The following is a 20,776-nucleotide window of genomic DNA, read 5'->3' on the forward strand; positions in this document are numbered from 1 at the left end:
CTTGTATCATAAAGTTGGGTGGATTAAGTAAATCTGCTCAAGAGTACTATAAATATGAATAAGAAATTATTATATGGGCGAGATCCATAAACCAGTCCAATATAGTTAGTCCTACCAAAATCAAAACAAGAATGAGTTTTCATCTTGTTATCCACCATATATGTGCTCTAGGATTTATTAGACTGCTTCATTAGACTTGGTTTATCTAATAATTTTTCGTATTGTTGATTTTTTTTTTATTTTTTGATGAAACTGTTGTGGGATGTTGAGCTTGTCTGTTCTCTTATTTTATTTTTATTTTAAGACGCATGTATCGTCCGTTGGACTCTACTATATGCTACTAATTTGATCCATTCTTTCTAAGGGTTCGGATTGTTTCTTTATCAACCACTGGTCGAGTGTTGCACAGTTTCAGAGGCCTTCAATCTTTTGTTATAGAAAAAAAAAAAGGCCTTCAATCTTTTTCTTCCATCCATAATATATAATTACATGGTGCTTTGAAAGATATGTAACGCACAATCCAACGGTTGCTGTCGTGAAAAAAAAGAAAATCAACCATTCTTTGGCGCGAAAGATAAAACCCCAACCCCCGTGAATTCGTGGTCCAAGCATGCACCGTGGACTTATCGCGACAGGAAAGCTGGTGCTCGGCACGTGCAGCGTACACCTAGCTTGGGCAGCTTTCTCCAATTCAAAAGGTCGTCAAGCCCAAACATCGACCCATCGTCCAGCGTCCACTTCCGATTGAAAGACGGAACTCAAAAAACTATTTTACATGCCAAAATTCGGCGATATAACGGGTTTGAAGTCCGCTTGCTCTTCTTGCCTCTCCTCGCTCTTAGGAACCCGACGGCGCCTCCCTCTCTTCACCCCTCCATTGGCTCGCACGCTTTCTCCCCTAAATTTCCACCAGCTTGATAATTTCCTTTCCGAGCTTCGAATTCTCGACCGAATTCCAATTCCCGAAGCTCGGATTGGGTAGTTTCTTGCGACGATCCGAGTATAATTGAATCAAAAGGAGGTAGATCTCTTGCTCTAGATGGGTATTCGCTCCAGTTGAGGCAAAAGATCCCTCTTTTCCTCTTATTTCCACCGATAGCAGTGGTTTCAAGGGTTTCAGGCCCGGGTTTCACCAAGCTAGAAGGGTTTGGCCATGGAGTACGATCCTTCTGATAGCAGCGGTGAGTAGCATTGGTCTTTGTTCAATGCAATACCCGTTTCTAATGTGTGTTGGAAAGATTCTAGGGTTGGAATAGGTGGAAATATTCTGGCATTATATTCCTAGAACGAATTTGATGGGAGGTATTGGAGGACTATCTCGGGTAGCCCGTGAATAAAAAAAGACGGAGAAAATTAGGGTTTATAGTTTTATTTGTCAGTCATTAGATCCAGGATTTCATAAATTCGTTAAATTCTACGCGAAAGTTGGCTACTTTTTCTCTGTCCGCTATCTAGCTGCTTCTTTCGCCACTCTGAACGAGTTAGCTCCACTTCAGGAAGAATTAGGCTTTTACAAAATATTAGTCTGACCAGGTTTGGAAAAATAACATCCATAAGAATTCCATGATTCGCGCATAATTCTCAGTTTGCTGTAAGGGAAAACCAGGGTCATCTTATTTGACAATGCCAGCTGTTCAACACACAAGTGGCTCATCGGTGATTCAAATTATTTGATGTCTTGCTTTTTCGGGTGGCTACACATTGAGAATCATCCTGGGCATATTTAAAAAATTGTGTTAATGATTCACCAACATGTCAATTTCTGTGCATGCATGCAGGCGTCAGCATTAGAAGCTCGAAAGGCATAGTTGCAGTATTATATCCTTAGAAATCTTTGGCTTTGGAATCTGGTTCGTTTCCGTTGACTATATCTGTGCAAACCGATCTCTGGCACCATGATTTATGTGAAGTTGCATGGAATATAACTGTCTCTGCATTTTTCAGTTACCTTCTTCTTTAAGGAGGGGTCCTGAGCTTGATCATTTGTTTAATTTGGTTTTACATACTTTTGCTTCAAGAATTTTTTAAAAGTATGCCTTCAGCTGTCATTAGTATCTTCTTCTATTGGCCTTATAATATGATCAATAGCTTGTAAAAGGATATTGGTTTGTAATTCTCACCACACCACATCTTGGTGACATTGTTTTATTTAAATAATGATGTATCGGTACAAATATGGTTACAAAGGATATTACAGAATCAAATACAAAAGGTAATTACAGCTCATAATCTTAACAGAAAATCTCACTGATTGTGCTAAATCATCTTTGGCTATTACAGCTCACAATCTTAACAGAAAATTTCACTGATTATGCTAAATCATCTTTGGCTATTACCCCCTTGCAAGCACAATGAGGTAGTCATATTGAGCTTGGATCGAAGATGCATAAAGCGAGAGAAGACGAGGCCTTTAGTTAATCCATCCGCAAGTTGATTGTCAGAACTTATGAAGCGAATGGTTAACTGTTTTCAAAAGACATGCTCCCGAACAAAGTGGTAATCAATTTCAGTAAGCTTTGTGCAGCATAGAAGATTGGGTTCACTGTAAGATAAACGGCAGAGAGATTGTTGCACCATAAGATGGGAGGTTCCCATAACGGAATGTATAATTCCTAGAGAAGTAATTGTATCCAAATAATCTTAGCAGTAGCGGTGGTTAGACTTTTATTCAGATTTGTGTTGGATCAAGCAACAGTGCGTTGCTTTTTGGAACTTCAGGAGATTAAGTTAGACCCTAGAAAGATGGCAAATCCGCTCATAGAATATCGGTCATCAGGATTACCAGCCAATCTGCATTCGAGAAACTGTGTAGTGAGGATATAGAACCTGGTCGAAGATAAAGGCCATGACAAATGGTGCCCTTCAAATAATGGAGAATCCGTTTTATAGCTATCCAGTGAGAAGTAGTAGGATGATGCATGAACTGGCAGAGGTTGATGGCAAATATGATGTCAGATCGTGAGTGTGAGTTACTGCAGACTGCCAACCACACTACAGTAGAGAGAAGGATTCTTAAAAGCATCTTATCATAAGTAGAGAGGCGAAAGCCCGAGGAGATTGGAGTGCTGAGTGGGTTGCAGTCAACATAGAGCCTCGAGTGATAACATCGTGGATGTATTTAGACTGGATGAGATGAAGATCTGTAGAGCTAAAGTTGGCTTCTATGTCAAGAAAAAAGTGAAGCGGATCTAAATCCTTCATGGCAAATCCTCGACTTAAAGCATCCAATAGAGATGTAAAAGGCGCATGGGTGTACCAGTAACAAAAAATATCATCGAACATATACAAGCAGAAAAATCATGTAGCTAGATCTCTGAAGTATAAATAAAGAAAAATTAGCAAGTGACCTAGTAAAGCCAAGCTGTTGAAGGAAGGCACTGAGATATTGAAACTAGGCTCGAGGCACTTGTTTGAGACCATAAAGTGATCGTTGTTGACGACAGACGAACTTCGATCGAGAAGAATTAATAAAACTTGATGGTTGCTGTATATATATTTCTTCGTTCAAATGCTCATGTAAGAACACATTTTTAATATCAAGTTGGTGAACCGGCCAACCGAGAGTAACAGTAATAGTCAAGATAGTACGAATATTGGTTTGATGACTAGACTATAAGTCTCATCATAGTCTAGGCCTTCCTACTGATTAAATCTTTTAGCAATAAGTCGAGCTTTATAGTGATTAATTGAGCCATCAGATTTTTGCTTGATCTTATACATCCATTTGCAATCACTAATATTTTGTGTTGGAGAAAGTGGCACCAAATTCCATGTGTGATTATGAATAAGAACCTAATATTCTTCCTGCTTTTGGTCCAACAATGGCTGGGCGTCCCCATCTTGATCTGTCAGTGAGTCTCTCTTTCGCTTCGGTATCATCGACTTCGTCGGATCTGGCATCATCTACCTCGTCGGTGGCGTTGTCAGTTTTTTGGGCGCCCTCATCAAGGGCCCTTGCATCGGGCGCTTCGACCACATCGGCCGATTGGTGGCCCTCTGAGTTCACTCTGCCTCCCTTGTCATCCTCGGCACCTTCTTCTGGTTCGGTTGGTACGGCTTCAACCCAGGTTCCTTCGTCAAGATCAACATATCCTACGGTCCGATCAGATCCATCCATGGGTAGTAGTCCACCGTCGTCGTATGACCGTCACCACCATGCTCGTGGGCTACACAAGGGTGCTGACCACCCTCTTCGGGAAGTGCCTCCAGATGGGGCACTGAACCATGATCGATGTCTGCAACGGCCTCCTCAACGGATTCATGGCGATCACCATTGGGTGCTTCATGATGGACTGCTGGCGGTGGTGATATGTGGCTTCATGGCAGTGTGATACTGATCGGCCTGAACAAGCTGGCAGCGAAGGTGTAGTTTGATGACCCATTGAAAGCTACGCAGCTCCACGATGATTATGGGGCGTGGGGGATTATCTTCATAGGCCTGTTCGCACGTGAGAGGTATGTGAATGAGGCATACCCGAAGTGATCGAGGAGGCCATACGGGCTGTTCATGGTGGGAGGGGGGAGGCTCCTGGGGACGCAAGTCGTCCAGATCCTGGTGATCATGGGGTGGATGAGCTACATGATGGGCCCGCTCTTCTATGCAGTGTACTGCATGGGGCTGCTTAGGATCTCGACGGAGGACGGGATGGTCGGAAGGATCTCACGTGCCACGGGGGCTTCGCCTACGTCTATCACGATGAGGACTCCAGCAGCAGCAAGGATGCCGCTGGTAGGTTTATGCTCAAGTCCTTAAATGAGCGGGGCTAGTTCAAGCCCACCAATCAGGTCTAGCCATGTTGTCATCCATTTTCATTTTTTTTTTGCTTTTTTTCCTAAGTTTTCTTGCTTCACTAGTATGAAACCCAGGCTACGCTTAGAAGGCAGAGAAGAGGAGGTAGGTGGTGTCGACGGCGGAGGCGGCGTTGGTGAGTTACGGCACCATCGTAGTGGACTGGGAGCAGATGTACTGCGTCGTCATGGCAGCGGAGGAGTTGCCTGCGCCGTCGAGGAGTGGTGCTAGGTCTGACGCCGAGCACGACAGGCTGGCAACTCCTCTGCTGCCACAGCGGTGTAGTACATCTGCTTCCAATTTGCTAGGTGGCACTGCAACTCACCAACGCCGCCTCCGCCATCGACACCACCTCCTCTTCTCTGCCTTCTAAGCGTAGCATGGGTTTCATACTAGTGAAGCAAAAAAACTTAGAAAAAAAAGAAAAAAAAAAAAGGATGACAACATGGCTTGACTTGATTGGTGGGCTTGGACTAGACCTGCACATTTGAGGACTTGAGCACGAACCCGCCGGCGGCATCCTCGCCGCTGCCGGAGTCCTCATCATGATAGACGTATGCGAAGCCCCCGTGGTGCGTGAGATCCATCCCGGCCATCTTGTCCTCCGCTAAGATCTTAAGCAGCCCTATGCGGTACAGTGCATACAAGAGCGGGCTCATCGTGTAGCTCATCCACCCCATGATCATCAGGATGTGGACAACTTGCGCCCCCAGGAGCCTCCCCCCTCCCCCCATGAAGAGCCCATACGGCCTCTCCGATTGCTTCGGGTACGCCTCATTCACATACCTCTCATATGCGAACAGGCCCGTGAAGATGATCCCCCATGCCCCACAACCGCTGTGGAGCTGTGTAGCTTCCAGTGGGTCGTCGAACTTCACCTTGGCCGCCAGCTTGTTCAGGCCGATCAGCACCCATGCCGCCATGAAGCTGCAAATCACTGCCGCCCAGCGGTCCACCATGAAGCACCCAATGGTGATTGTCGTGAATCCGCCGAGGAGGCCGTTGCAGATGTCAATCACGTTTCAGTGCCCCATCTGAAGGCGCTTCTCGAAAAGGGTGGTTAGCGCCGCTGTGCAGCCCGCGAGCATGGTGGTGATGGCTATGCGACCAACGACGGACCACTACCCGTGGATGGACCTGATCGGGCCGTAGGATATGTTGATCTCAATAACCTGGGTTGAAGCCATACCAACCAAACCAGAGGAGGAAGGTGTCGAGGATGATGAGGGAGGCAGAGTGGCTTCAAAGGGCCATTGATCGGCTGATGTGGTTGAAGCGCCCTATGTGGGGGCCCTCGATGAGGGTGCCCCAAAAATTGGCAATGCCGCTGACGAGGTGGACAATGCCAGATTCGATGGAGTCGATGATGTTGGAATGGAGGAGGAGGGACTCATCGATAGATTGGGATGGGAATGCCCAGCCGTCGTTGGACCAAAAGCAGAAAGAATATCAGGCTCTTATTCATAATCACACATGGGATCTGGTGCCACTTTCTTCAACACAAAATATTATTGGTTGCAAATGGGTGTATAAGATCAAGCAAAAATCGGATGGCTCGATTAATCAGTATAAAGCTCGACTCATTGCTAAATGATGTAATCAGCAGGAAAGCCTAGACTATGACGAGACTTATAATCTAGTTATCAATCCAGTTACTATTCGTACTGTCTTGACTATTATTGATTCTTTCGATGGGCCACTTCACCAACTTGATATTAAAAATGCATTCTTACATGGGCATTTGAATAAAGAAATGTATATGCAGCAACCACCAAGTTTTATTGATTCTTCTCGGTCGGAGTTTGTTTGTCGTATACGACGATCACTTTATAGTCTCAAACAAGCACCTCGAGCCTGATTTCAACATCTCAGTGCCTTCCTTCAATAGCTTGGCTTTACTAGATCACTTGCTGATTTTTTTTTATTTATACTTCGGAGATCTAGCTACATGATTTTTCTGCTTATATATGTCGATGACATTATTCTCACTGGTACATCCGGTGTGCCTTTTACATCTCTGTTGGATGCTTTAAGTCAGAAATTTGCTATGAAGGACGGGTTTGCTTCACTTTTTTCTAGGCATAGAAGCCAACTTCAGCTCTACAGACCTTCATCTCATCCAGTCTAAATACATCCACGATGTTCTCACTCGGTGCTCTATGCTTGACTGCAAACCACTCAGCACTCTAGTCTCCTTGGACTCTCGCTTCTCTGCTGATGATAGAGGTGCTTTTGAGAATCCTTCTCTCTACCGTAGTGTAGTTGGCAGTCTACAGTATCTCAGACTCACGTCATTAGATCCAGGATTTCATAAATTCGTTAAATTCTACGTGAAAGTTGGCTTCTTTTTCTCTGTCCACTATCTAGCTGCTTCTTTCGCCACTCTAAACAAGTTAGCTCCACTTCAGGAAGAATTAGGGTTTTACAAATATTAGTCTGACCAGGTTTGGAAAAATAACATCCATAAGAATTTCATGATTTGTGCATAATTCTCAGTTTGCTGTAAGGGAAAACTAGGGTCATCTCATTTGACAATGCCAGCTGTTCAACACACATGTGGCTCTTTGGTGATTCAAATTATTTGATATCTTGCTTTTTTGGGTGGCTACACATTGAGAATCATCCTGGGCATATTTAAAAAATTGTATTAATGATTCTCCAACATGTCAATTTCTGTGCATGCATGCAGGCGTCAGCATTAGAAGCTCGAAAGGTATAGTTGCAATATTATATCCTTAGAAATCTTTGGCTTCAGAATCTGGTTCATTTCCGTTGACTATATCTGTGCAAACCAATCTCTGGCACTATGATTTATGTGAAGTTGCATGGAATATAACTCTCTATATTTTTCAGTAACCTTTTTCTTTAAGGAGGGGTCCTGAGCTTGAGCATTTGTTTAATTTGCTTTTACATACTTTTGCTTCAAGAATTTTTTAAAAGTATGTCTTCAGCTGTCATGAGTATCTTCTTCTATTGGCCTTATAATTGATCAATAGCTTGTAAAAAGATATTGGTTTGTAATTCTCACCACACCACATGATGTGCACCATCGTGAAGAAAGAGATGATCACATGCCATATATGGATCCAAGAGTCAAATTGATGATTTTGCTCACGTGCGTAGAAGCATGATGTGGTGCGAATCAGATTTGGCAGGAATTTGAAAGAAATTATTGCTTGAAAAAAGGGCCGAGTTTAGAAGTTTATTTTGTTCTTCCTAATTCACCATGATCTCCAGCCACCATCATTTCCATAATAGCAAGACGCAATCAAGGTTGTTTTGTTCTTCCTAATTTACCATGATCTCCAGCCACCATCATTTCCATAGTAGCAAGATACGGCCACTATCATTTTCTTTGTAGCAAGATATAGCCACCATCATTTCTATGAGAGTCAAATTCGGTTATTTCCTTCGATTTACTGAATATCTTATGTTCCCTCTCTTATCTATATAAAGGGAGGCGACCTATGTATTCAATTCAGATTTCAATGAATGAAAATGAGTGTTGCTGATTTCTCTTATCTAACCCCTGTGTGTTAGTGGCGAGTTATAAATCCTAGAACTTATCACTCACATTCTTCTTTTCTTGAGTGTGGCGTTCTACCCCTTTGTGATCTGATTGTGGCGATTTTCTTATCAATTAGATTTCAAAGGTTTATTTTTTTTCTCTTTTTCTGTGCTCCAACCTTTATTCTTACCTACACAAGATAGTTATTTAGGTCTGGGCACATCAGTTTGGTATCAGAGCCTGAGGGAGTGTTTGACATCCAAATCATGTCTGGAGGAGACGAGACCCCTGTCATTCCTAGAGGCATGAGTCTGGAACAAGCTCAGATTATGAGGCTCCAGCGGCGTCAAGAAGAGATGATGGAGCAACTCAATCGCCTAACACAAGCGTTTGAGCGGTTGGCAACACTTCCCCCACCACCACAGCGGCATGGCCATCCAACACCACGACGAGTTGATCGCAATGATGAAGAGGAGTATGACGAATCTGGAGATGATGATGGTGTGGAGGAACACCCATGGCAAAGGCGACAGCAAAGGAGTTTGGGAGACAATATTAAGATGAGGATCCCATCTTTTAAAGGAACTAGCTCACCCGAAGAATATCTGGAATGGATGCAACGTGTGAAGAAGGTCTTTGAATGTCAAGACTATTCTGAGGTAAAAAAATGTAAACTTGCTGCCCTTGAATTCACTGATTATGCTAATCTTTGGTGGGAGAATGTGAAAGCTCAGCGTAGGAGGGATGGAGAAGAGGAGATCCGAAACTGGAGGCTTATGAAGCGGATCATGGAGAAGCGATTTGTCCCTCAATATTACAAGCAGGAGCTGTACATCAAGTTACAAAGCTTGAGACAAGGGGGGATGTGTGTTGAGGATTATGTCAAAGAATTTGAGATGTTGATGATGAGATGCGATTTGCGAGAACCTTAAGAACAGACCATTGCAAGGTTCTTAGGAGGCTTGAATAAGGAGATTGCTGATATGGTGGAGTTGCAATCTTATGTGTTCCTTGACGATGTGATCAAACTTGCTGTTAAAATGGAGAGACAGCGCAAGCGTGGTGCAAGTAAGCCAAATAAGACTACCAACTCATCTTCCTTATCACCATGGTTCGTCCCTAAGGCGGTGCCAAAACAAGTAGAAAAAGGTGATTCTAGCAAGCGAGTCACAGATGCGGCCAAAAAAAAAGAGGTGGGGAATTCACAACCTCCCAGACGAAGTCGAGATATCAAGTGTTTCAAGTGTCTTGGTTACGGTCATATAGCCTCTGAATGTCCAAACAAGAGGGTGATGTTCATTCGAGAGTCACAAGAAGAAATTAAAAGTGAAGATGAGGCTATTTTGAAAGAGGTAAAAGAAGATTATGTGGAGTTTGCAGATGAAGGAGAGCTGTTGGTTATTCGTCGCAACCTGAACCTACAAGCCAAAGTGGATGATGAGCAGTGCGAAAATATCTTCCATACCAGGTGCACCATCCATGATAAGGTATGTGGTGTTATCATTGATGGAGGTAGCTGTACCAATGTGGCTTCTATTATTTTGATAGAAAAACTTAATTTGGTGACTATGAAGCATCCCTGTCCCTATAGATTGCAATGGCTTACTGACGATGGTGATGTGAAGATTACAAAGCAGGTTGTAGTACCTTTCTCTATTGGCAAGTCCTACAAAGATGAGGTTGTTTGTGATGTGGTTCCTATGAAAGCCAGTCATCTTCTTTTGGGAAGGCCTTGGCAGTACGATCGGAGGGCTATTCATGATGGCTTCAAAAACACCTATTCATTTGCCAAGAATGGGAAGAATATAGTGTTGGCACCACTTAGTCCGCAACAGGTCCAGAAGGATCAGCTTGTGATTGAAAAGGGCAAGAAAGAGAATCTATTTGCCAACAAGGGGGAAGTGAAGCAAGTTTTGACTAACCATGAAATTATTTTTGTTCTTGTAGCTAAGCAGGTTTCAAGTGAAGAAGTCTCCCTTCCACCACAAATGAAGGAGATCTTGGAGGAATTTACAGATGTATTCCCGGAAGAGTTACCAAAAGGATTGCCACCAATCAGAGAGATCGAGCATCAGATTGATCTCATTCCAGAGTTTGCCCTTCCAAATAGACCAGCCTATAGATGCAATCCCGAGGAGACCAAGAAGTTGCAGTGGCAAGTTGCGGATCTTTTGGAGAAGGATTATGTGAGGGAGTCTATGAGCCTATGTTCAGTACCAGCTCTGTTGGTACCAAAGAAGGATTCGGTTCTGGTGGTTGTGGATCGATTCTCAAAAATATCTCATTTCGTGCCATGCCACAGAATCGATGATGCTTCACTTGTTGCAGAATTATTTTTCAAAGAGATAGTACGTCTGCATGGTGTACCAAAGAGCATTGTGTCTGATCGAGATGTCAAGTTCTTGAGTTACTTTTGAAAGACCTTGTGGAAGAAGCTTGGTACTAGATTGCTCTTCAGCACGACTTGCCACCGGCAAACCGATGGTCAGATCGAAGTGGTAAATCATACCCTCTCTTCTTTGCTTCGCACTGTTGTTAACAAGAATATGAAGAATTGGGATGAGTGTTTGGCTTATGTTGAGTTTGCTTACAATCGTAGTATTCATAGCACTACTAAGCATTCTCCTTTTGAAGTGGTTTATGGGTTTAATCCTATCACCCCACTTGATTTGGCACTACTTCCAATCAGGGAAAGAGTTTGTATGGATGGGAAGAAGAAAGCTGAGTTGGTTAAGTCCATGCATAAGAGCATCAAGGAGCAGATTGAGAGAAAGAATGCGGCTTATGAGAAGGCAGCTAACAGAGGAAGAAAACAAGTTCGCTTAGCTCCAGGTGATCTTGTTTGGATACATCTTCGCAAAGAACGATTTTCAAATCAAAGAAAATCTAAGCTCATGCCACGTGCTGATGGTCCATTCCGAGTTGTTGAGAAAGTGAATGACAATGCTTACAAGATTGAATTGTCTGGTGACTACAATGTGTCCGCTACATTCAATGTTCGAGATCTTTCTCCTTGGAGGATAGTTTGGATGATGAGGAAGACTTGGATTTGAGGGCAAATCCTACTCAACAAGGGAGAAATGATGTGCACCATCATGAAGAAAGAGATGATCACATGCCATATATGGATCCAAGAGCCAAATTGATGATTTTGCTCACGTGCGTAGAAGCATGATGTGGTGCGAATCAGATTTGACAGGAATTTGAAAGAAATTATTGCTTAGAAAAAGGGCCGAGTTTAGAAATTTATTTTGTTCTTCCTAATTCACCATGATCTCCAGCCACCATCATTTCCATAATAGCAAGATGCAATCAAGGTTGTTTTGTTCTTCCTAATTCACCATGATCTCCAGCCACCATCATTTCCATAGTAGCAAGATGCAGCCAAAGTTATTTTGTTCTTCCTAATTCACCATGATCTCCAGCCACCATTATTTCCATAGTAGCAAGATACGGCCACTATCATTTCCTTTGTAGCAAGATATAGCCACCATCATTTCTATGAGAGTCAAATTCGGTTATTTCCTTCCATTTACTGAATGTCTTATGTTCCCTCTCTTATCTATATAAAGGGAGGCGACCTATGTATTCAATTCAGATTTCAATGAATGAAAATGTGTGTTGCTGATTTCTCTTATCTAACCCCTGTGTATTAGTGGCGAGTTATAAACCCTAGAACTTATCACTCACATTCTTCTTTTCTTGAGTGTGGCGTTCTACCCCTTTGTGATCTGATTGTGGCGATTTTCTTATCAATCAAATTTCAAAGATTTATTTTTTTTTTCTCTTTTTCTGTGCTCCAACCTTTATTCTTACCTATACAAGATAGTTATTTAGGCCTGGGCACATCACCACATCTTGGTGAGATTGTTTTATTTAAATAATGATGTATCGGTACAAATATGGTTACAAAGGATATTATAGAATCAAATACGAAAGGTAATTACAGCTCATAATCTTAACAGAAAATCTCACTGATTATGCTAAATCATCTTTGGCTATTACAGCGCATAATCTTAACAAAAAATTCCATTGATTATGCTAAATCATCTTTGGCTATTACCCCTTCGCAAGTGCAATGAGGTAGTCATATTGAGCTTGGATCGAAGATGCACAAAGTGAGAGGAGGCAAGGTCTTTAGTTAATCCATTCACAAGTTGATCGTCAGAACTTATGAAGCGAATGGTTAACTATTTTTGAAAGACACGCTCCCGAACAAAATGATAATCAATTTCAATATGCTTCATGCGAGCATAGAAGATCGGGTTCACTGTAAGATAAACGGCAGAGAGATTGTTGTACCATAAGATGGGAGGTTCTCGTAACAGAATGTATAATTCCCAGAGAAGTAATTGTATCCAAATAATCTTAGCAGTAGCATTGGTTAGACTTTTATATTTAGATTCTATGTTGGATCGAGCAATAGTGTGTTGCTTTTCGGAACTTCAGGAGATTTAGGCCCTAGAAAGATGGCAAATCCGCTCACAGAACGTCGGTCATCAGGATTACCAGCCCAATCTGCATCCGAGAAATCGTGTAGTGTGGATATAGAACCTGGTCAAAGATAGAGGCCATGACAAATGGTGCCCTTTAGATAATGGAGAATCTGTTTTACAGCTACCCAGTGAGAAGTAGTAGGATGATGCATGAACTGGCAAACTTGGTTGACGGCAAATGTGATGTCAGATCTCGTGAGTGTGAGATACTACAGACTGCCAACCACACTACGGTAGAGAGAAGGATTCTCAGAAGCATCTTTATTATAAGCAGAGAGGCGAGAGCTCGAGGAGACGAGTGCTGAGTGGTTTGCAGTCAAGCATAGAGTATCGAGTGAGAACATCGTGGATGTATTTAGACTGGATGAGATGGTCTGTAGAGCTGAAATTGGCTTCTATGTCAAGGAAAAAGTGAAGCGGACCCAAGTCCTTCATAGCAAATTCTCGACTTAAAGCATCCAGTAGAGATGTAAAGGTGCACCGGATGTACTAGTGAGAATAATGTCATCGACATATACAAGCAGAAAAATCATGTAGCTAGATCTCCGAAGTATAAATAAAGAAGAATCAGAAAGTGATCTGATAAAGCTAAGTTGAAAGAAGGTACTAAGTCGTTGAAACCAGGCTCGAGGCACCTGTTTGAAACCATAAAGTGGTCGTCGTAGACGACAGACAAACTCCGACTGAGAGGAATCAATAAAACTTGGTGGTTGTTGCATACACACTTCTTCATTCAAATGTTCATGTAAGAACGTATTTTTAATATCAAGTTGGTGAACCGACCAACTGAGAGAAATAGTAATAGTCAAGATAGTACGAATAGTAACTGGTTTGATGACTAGACTATAAGTCTCATCATAGTCTAGGCCTTTCTGCTGATTAAATCCTTTAGCAATGAGTCGAGCTTTATAGTGATTAATCGAGCCATTAGATTTTTGCTCGATCTTATACACCCATTTGTAACCAATAATATTGTGTTAGAGAAAGTGGTACCAAATCTCATGTGTGATTATGAATAAAAGCTTGATATTCTTCCTGCTTTTGGTCCGATGATGGTTGGGTGTCCCCATCTCGATCTATTGGCGAGTCCCTCTTCTGTTCCGACGTCATCGATTTTGTCGGATTTGGCGTCGTCCACCTCATCGGCGGTGTTGCCGATTTTTGGGGCACCCTCATCAAGGGCCCCCGCATCGACTGCTTCGACCACATCAACCAATCGATGGCCCTCTGAGGCCACTCTGCCTCCCTCGTTGTCCTCGGCACCTTCCTCTGGTTCGGTTGGTACAGCTTCAACCCAAGTTCCTTCATCAAGATCGATATATCTTACGGCCCGATCCAATCCATCCATGGGCAATGGTCCATCATCGGTCGCATAGCCGTCACCACCATGCTCGTGGGTTGCACGGTGGCGCTGACCACCCTCTTTGGGAAGTGCCTCCAGATGGAGCACTGGAACGTGATCGATGTCTGCAATAGCCTCCTCGATGGATTTACGATGATTACCGTTGGGTGCTCCATGGTGGACCACTGGGCGGCGATGATCTATGGCTTCGTGGTGGCGTGGGTGCTGATCGGACTGAACAAGCTGGCGGCGAAGGTGAACTTCGATGACCCATTGGAAGCTACACAGCTCCACGACGGTTATAGGGCGTGGGGGATCATCTTCACGGGCCTGTTCGCACGTGAGAGGTATGTGAACGAGGTGTACCCAGAGCGATCGAAGAGGCCGTACGGGCTCTTCATGGGGGGATGCTCCTTGGGGCACAGTCATCCAGATCCTGGTGATTATGGGGTGGGTGAGCTACACGATGGGCCCACTCTTCTATGCGCTGTTTTGCATGGTGCTACTTAGAATCTCAACAGAGGATGAGATGGCCGGGATGGATCTCACGTGCCATGGGAGCTTTGCCTACGTCTATCACGATACGCTCTGGCAGCGGCGAGGATGTGTCGGCAGGTTCGTGCTCAAGTCCTCTAACGTGCGGGTCTAGCCCAAGCCCACCAATCAGGTCTTGCCATGTTGTCTTTCATTTTCATTTTTTTTGCTTTTTTTTCTAAGTTTTCTTGCTTCACTAGTATGAAACCCATGATATGCCTGGAAGGCAGAGAAGAGGAGGTAGGTGGTGTGGACGGCGGAGGCGGCGTTAGTGAGTTGTGGCGCCATCGTAGCGAACTGGAAGCAAATGTACTATGCCGCTGCGGCAACAGAGGAGTTGCCAGCCTTGTCGTGCTTGGCATCGGACCTAGCCCCACTCAACGATGCAGGCAACTCCTCCGCTGCCACGATGGTGCAGTACATCTGCTCCCAGTTCGCTACGGTGGCGCTGCAACTCACCAACGTCGCCTCTGCCATCGACACCACCTACCTCCTCTTCTCTGCCTTTTAAGCGTAGCACGAGTTTCATGCTAGTGAAGCAAGAAAACTTAGAAAAAGAAAAGCAAGAAAAAATGAAAATGGATGACAACATAGCTAGACCTGATTGGTGGGCTTGGGCTAGACCCGCATGTTTGAGGATTTGAGCACGAACCGCCGGCGGCATCCTTGCTGCTGTCGGAGTTCTCGTCGCGGTAGATGTAGGCGAAGCCCCCATAGTGCGTGAGATCCATCATGGCCATCTCGTCCTCTGTCGAGATCTTGAGTAGCCCCATGCAGTGCAGTGTGTAGAAGAGCGGGCCCATCGTGCAGCTCACCCACCCCATGATCATCAGGATCTGGACGACTTGCGCCCCCAGGAGTCTCCCCCACGAAGAGCCCGTACGGCCACTCCGGGTATGCCTTGTTCACATACTTTTCACGTGCGAACAGGCCTGTGAAGATGATCCCCCACGCCCCGCAACTGCCGTGGAGCTGCATAGCTTTTAGTGGGCCTTTGCCATCGCCGCTGCCGGGATCACTTCCGGCTCCATCGCCTAGCCACTCAGTTCGTCGCCTAATGAAGATGTGTTACATTTGGATGTTGTATAATCATTAGCTACCAAAATCGCTGGGTAGGCTTATGTGGTGATGTTGTTTCACAATGTAAGTTGAGAATCCATGAGGTTTGTTTCAATAAAAATATTATTTTTAGGCTGGACTATTTGCTTGTGGCTATTCCTCTTTCTCTCCTCATATATAATGTCGAATGTTTTTTTTATTCAAATGTCACACATTTTTAGCATCAGGATTTGATCTTTTGCCATTTATTACTGAGGATGAAAAGAGTATCAATGTCAATCCATATCATTTTTATAGCTTATCAAAATGTTGATTACTTTTAAACTAACAAGATGGCCTAAAAATCAATAACAAAGACTTCCGTTGGACATGAGACATGCCAGGTCTCCCATCTCAACTCCTATGACAATTCTTGTTATGAGAGAAGCTATGATTATTTGTCACACGGTCAGCTCTGCTAGATATCATGCTAATTGATAAAACTAAGAACACTGTATTTTACTCATTGCTGTCTTGTGATTTTCTTTTCTTTCTTTCCCTTTTTTTTTCCAATCCTTGTTACAGATGGACACTTTTCGAGAAATATCATTAACTTTCTCACTCATATGCAGTCAACAATCTCTTTTGTATTGCCTTGCTTACATCATGGTTTGGTTTTAGTCTTACTTCTTATGGGGTTTAAGCATTATGACATGAGAGGTGATCCCAATGCAGTTCCTGATCATCTGGATCCTAGAAGTTATTTTAGCTACAACTTAGTCAATTAGTCTCTATCTCTTTGTACTGCCAAACTGGGAAGGTTCTTTTTTTTTCCCTTCTGTGTGCTAAATGTGTCTGTGTGCTTGGGCCAGGCTAGTTTTGAACAAAGCTGAGCCTGACATTGTTGGGCTTGAAATATCTGCTCAAGCTTGGCCGTTACCAGTTTTGACAAGTTGGGCTGGGTGAGTCTTGTTGAATTTGCTCAAGTCTAGGCTAGGATAATGTTAAAAATTACAACTATAAAAAGATTATATAAAATCAAAGTTAAACAGAGATAGAAATATATTGGCCTCTGTTACAATCATAATTGATTGCTTAAGGATGCTATGCTTTGATCTTATCTGATTTGTTGGTACAATTATACAAAAACTGTGAACAGATATAGACCAGTCTAATATTATCAGTAGCATATAGATGAACTGGAGAGGTGCTTTATCTGTTCCATATCATTTTCATGCACCTTTATAGTTTAAGGCAAAAAGTTATACAATAGCAATAACCTTCACTGTGTTGTTGATTCATGATGTTGCATCAAGAAGAATCACACAAGATGAGTGAGGCAGGAATGAGTATGCTAAGGTGGTTGTATGACAAAACAATTGCAAAAGCTTTGGGATGGGTGTGTTTAGAGGAAGCGTTAACATCATACTAGTTGAGGGCCAAGTAATGGAGAATTGGGGATTTCATTGAGATAGTATATGGGCATGTCCTAGAAAGTTTCAAGGAAGTTTTGATAAGAAGAGGGACTTGAAGTTGAATATGTATCAAAGGATCATGATGATAAGTGAAATCAGATGTAGCATTCAATATGGTTGATTGGCAAAGAAGTGTTGCTAAGTAGACCCTCATTAATTGGTATGCTTTGGTTCTATGAATGTAAACAAATTGCAACAAGTAGTTATTTGCAGCAATCTAATGTTAATTTTAGAATGATTAGTTTGTATTTTTCTCATATATAATTGTATTACTTGTCAGAGGAAATGGTAATTACTTGTTTTAAAATCTGTCTCAACACCACTTCTTCATATTCATACTTTGGGAAGGCCAACTTGCTTCTTTGCAGCTTTTCCTCTAATTCTCAAAACAAGATACACTTGAAAATTGAGATGTAAATCTGATCTTCTCTAGCCTAGCTGCTCTTATTTCTAATGCTATTAGTAGATGAGAACCAATTTTATGCTTGCAACTTGCTGACTAAGATATTAATATTTCTGCTTCAATCAGTAGCCTGCTCTGCTGGTTTCCTAGTTTCTGTTGCTTGGGTGGGTATCCTATGGAATGTTGTAGTACGTTGTTCTGGACTTGAAGCATATTTATGTCACATGCCCCTACAAGGTCTAAATTCTAGCTGTAGGTGGATAACCGTATAATACAAGTCATATGGTGATAGCATGATGCTTTTGGTATTGAGGATCACTTTGATTCTCTTGGACACTAGCTGTTCCTTCTTTATTTTATGTCAGGGAAATTTCGTTTTGGATAAATCATGTTAATAACAAGTTCAAACTTGGGAAAAGCTATGTTTGTATACAGTAAGTTACCAAATAACTTCAGAAAATTTGAGTGGGAGGTGGAGTTTCAACCACTAAAACTTCTTGCAAATCAGAAAGGATTTCTTCGAACTCAATCAAAATTAAAGTTTCAAATGGGCTGCAGTATTTGTGGACCCTAAACTGGGGATTGCGTTTGTATATTTGTCTCATGCATTAATGGCTTGAATGAGTCCAAGAAAATGTGAAAAAATGTGTTGGCATCTAGAGATTAGTCATTGTTCCTTCTTCAGGTAGCAATATAACCAGTCGGACTTCAATAATTCCCTCGCCTACTGAATGCCTGCAAACTGCAACCATATGCAATGTATATTCTTGACATCTCTTGAAATCCAAATTACATGATAACCCTAAGTGGCTTAAGTATTTGATATGTTCATCCTGGCACTTTACATTGTGAACTTTAATGAAATTATTTACGTTTGCCACTAAAACTTTATTTGAATATATTCTGCCCTGCTTGAAACACGGATGCAGGTACTGATGATGATCTTCCACCATCACATCAAAATCGGAGTGCAAGAGGGGGGCGTATAAATGGGAATGGAAGAGCTGCTGTTGGTGCTTTTCCATACACAAGGCCTCAGAATGATATGGAGAGTGAAATACATAGACTTGAGCAAGAAGCATACAGTTCAGTTCTTCGGGCATTTAAGGCTCAATCTGATGCCATTACTTGGGTATTTTCTTACGCATCAACTCCAGTTGATTGACCTTGTTATTGTTTCTTTGTTCTGTTTTTCTTGGTGATACTAACTTGTAATATATTTCTCCAGGAGAAGGAAAGTCTCATTACTGAACTGAGGAAAGAGTTGAGAGTATCTGATAAGGAACATAGGGAGTTGTTAAGCAGAGTCAATGCAGATGACATCATCCGGAGAATAAGGTCCTTTGACGAATGAGACAGCATACACTTTTTGAAGCCTTCTTGTAGTACACAATTTGAAGTGAGGAAGAATTTCTTTTTCAGGTCTGATTGTTAATATTAATTGTTTGGTAAATTTCCCAGGGAGTGGAGACAGGCAGGTGGGCTTCAATCTAGTTTGCACAATAATGCTCAACCTGTTCATGACCCAGCACCGAGTCCAACAGTTTCGGCTTCACGGAAGAGACAAAAAACATCTCATTCAATACCTTCCCAATCATTGGGTGCACCATCCCCAGCTCTGCACTCACAACCAGTTGCTTCCCTTCAGCCATCATCATCAGGTGCAAAGTGGGGAGTTATAGCAGGAACCAAGGGCAAGAAGCCAAAACCAGTATGTTAATGATTAGAACAAATATACTTAAGTTTGGTAAACTAATGTGCCTGCTCTTTGTTTGATCCTCCTGCATTTTTGTGCAAATCTTTGCAGTACCCTTCTACAGGTCCAAGTGGAAGGGGCCAGGTAACAAACAGGAATTCTTCTGGTGCTCTTGCAACAACTGAACCTGCTGAAGCTCCAGCATATGATCCACTAATTGGGCGGAAGGTCATGACGAGGTGGCCTGAAGATAATAACTTCTACAAGGCTGTTATAACGGACTATAATGCTCGTGAGGTTTGTTTCCCTGTTGAGTGTATGGTGCTTGTCCTAGTCGTTTCTGTTTCATAGTGGTAGATCAGTTGTCCTTACTATTTCCAATCACTATCAGGATTTACATGCTCTGGTTTACGATATGAACACAAAGAATGAAACATGGGAATGGGTCAACCTCAAAGAGGTGAGTTAACTTACTTTATTGCAAATGTGATTGAAATTGTTCTGTTTTTATTTTCTTTTTAATTAATAGTTGTGGTGAGGTTTTGTTGGGAATTAATTTGGAGCAAATTTTGTTTTTGCTCACTGATGTATCATCATACATCATGTATCTGCATCATCTTTTGGCAAGTAAAATCGATTACCTTACAGCTTTGTTGTGTAGGTCTGCTTTGATCTCTGTGTTATTTATTGTTGCCCAAATTTAAGATCATTCCAGAGAAAGGATTGGTGCTTCATAATATTTTTACAATACTACTGTCAGATTCATTTTTAAGCAGATTGTTTTTAAGGAAAAAATAGTGCATAAATCAGCTTCTTTTTATGTAAGAAGAATTTGTTCATCACAAAAATGGCAATTCTTCATCTTACGAGCCTTTGGTTATATGTAATTATGTGCTATATGAGAGTTACATGCTACAATGTATCATATATAGTCTCATATCTTAAGCCATTTGAGTTCTTTAGCACCGTAAACACCAATTTAATCTGGCTAATGATTTACTCAAATCTGATCTGATAATGATTTAGCTGGAACCTTTCCTATAAAAACTGATGAGATCTATGTGTTTGATTGAACTAACTTGACCAACTTGATCATAAAATGAGGTAGAATGACTTATTTTCTAATTACAGATGATAAATAAGTTTTAATGAATCTGCCATAAACTTTTTTGCCTTTTGCTTGTGCTGAGGCTAAGGTGAAGCTGTTGGAGACATTGGCACCCACAGTACTATTGATACTCTTAGAAATGAATTCTTCAAAAGAAAGGATCTTGATACCATATTCATTGTTATCTGATTTGAGAAGATCAGACGTAGCAATCATTTAAATCACAGAAACCAGAATTTGCATGAAGAAACCTTTTTAAACAAATCAATTCCAGCCATACAGAGACCTCTTTTGTTTAGATTGCTCGGCATGGGGTATTACTAAGAGTGCTGTGCCTGTTAGTTACAAGTATTGCCATGGGGAACTATTCATCTGTAAATTCCTCCT

At 42.2% G+C, this 20,776-nt stretch overlaps 1 protein-coding gene and 2 pseudogenes across 3 annotated transcripts in view; 2 read left to right on the forward strand and 1 right to left on the reverse strand.

Moving 5' to 3' along the window:
* The first annotated feature begins 780 nt into the window (after nucleotides 1-780).
* The window catches only part of LOC105061235 (protein EMSY-LIKE 3), a 28,243-nt gene continuing 8,247 nt past the window's right edge, over nucleotides 781-20,776 (forward strand). The window contains exons 1-6 of one of the 3 annotated variants that reach the window (XM_029260747.2): nucleotides 781-1,181; nucleotides 18,515-18,717; nucleotides 18,814-18,923; nucleotides 19,047-19,296; nucleotides 19,393-19,578; nucleotides 19,673-19,741. In XM_029260747.2, the coding sequence (XP_029116580.2) occupies nucleotides 1,154-1,181; nucleotides 18,515-18,717; nucleotides 18,814-18,923; nucleotides 19,047-19,296; nucleotides 19,393-19,578; nucleotides 19,673-19,741 (846 nt within the window). In that variant the 5' untranslated portion in view covers nucleotides 781-1,153. Of the gene's footprint in view, nucleotides 1,182-15,789; nucleotides 15,813-18,514; nucleotides 18,718-18,813; nucleotides 18,924-19,046; nucleotides 19,297-19,392; nucleotides 19,579-19,672; nucleotides 19,742-20,776 lie in introns of those variants that run through there. The other 2 variants (XM_010945222.4, XM_073243443.1) reach the window with 2 other exon arrangements.
* On the forward strand, nucleotides 3,815-5,020 carry LOC109504857 (ammonium transporter 1 member 1-like; annotated as a pseudogene).
* On the reverse strand, nucleotides 5,263-6,238 carry LOC105037534 (ammonium transporter 1 member 2-like; annotated as a pseudogene).

This window comes from Elaeis guineensis, chromosome 1 (genome assembly GCF_000442705.2).
Source record: "Elaeis guineensis isolate ETL-2024a chromosome 1, EG11, whole genome shotgun sequence".
Taxonomy (NCBI): Eukaryota; Viridiplantae; Streptophyta; class Magnoliopsida; order Arecales; family Arecaceae; genus Elaeis; species Elaeis guineensis.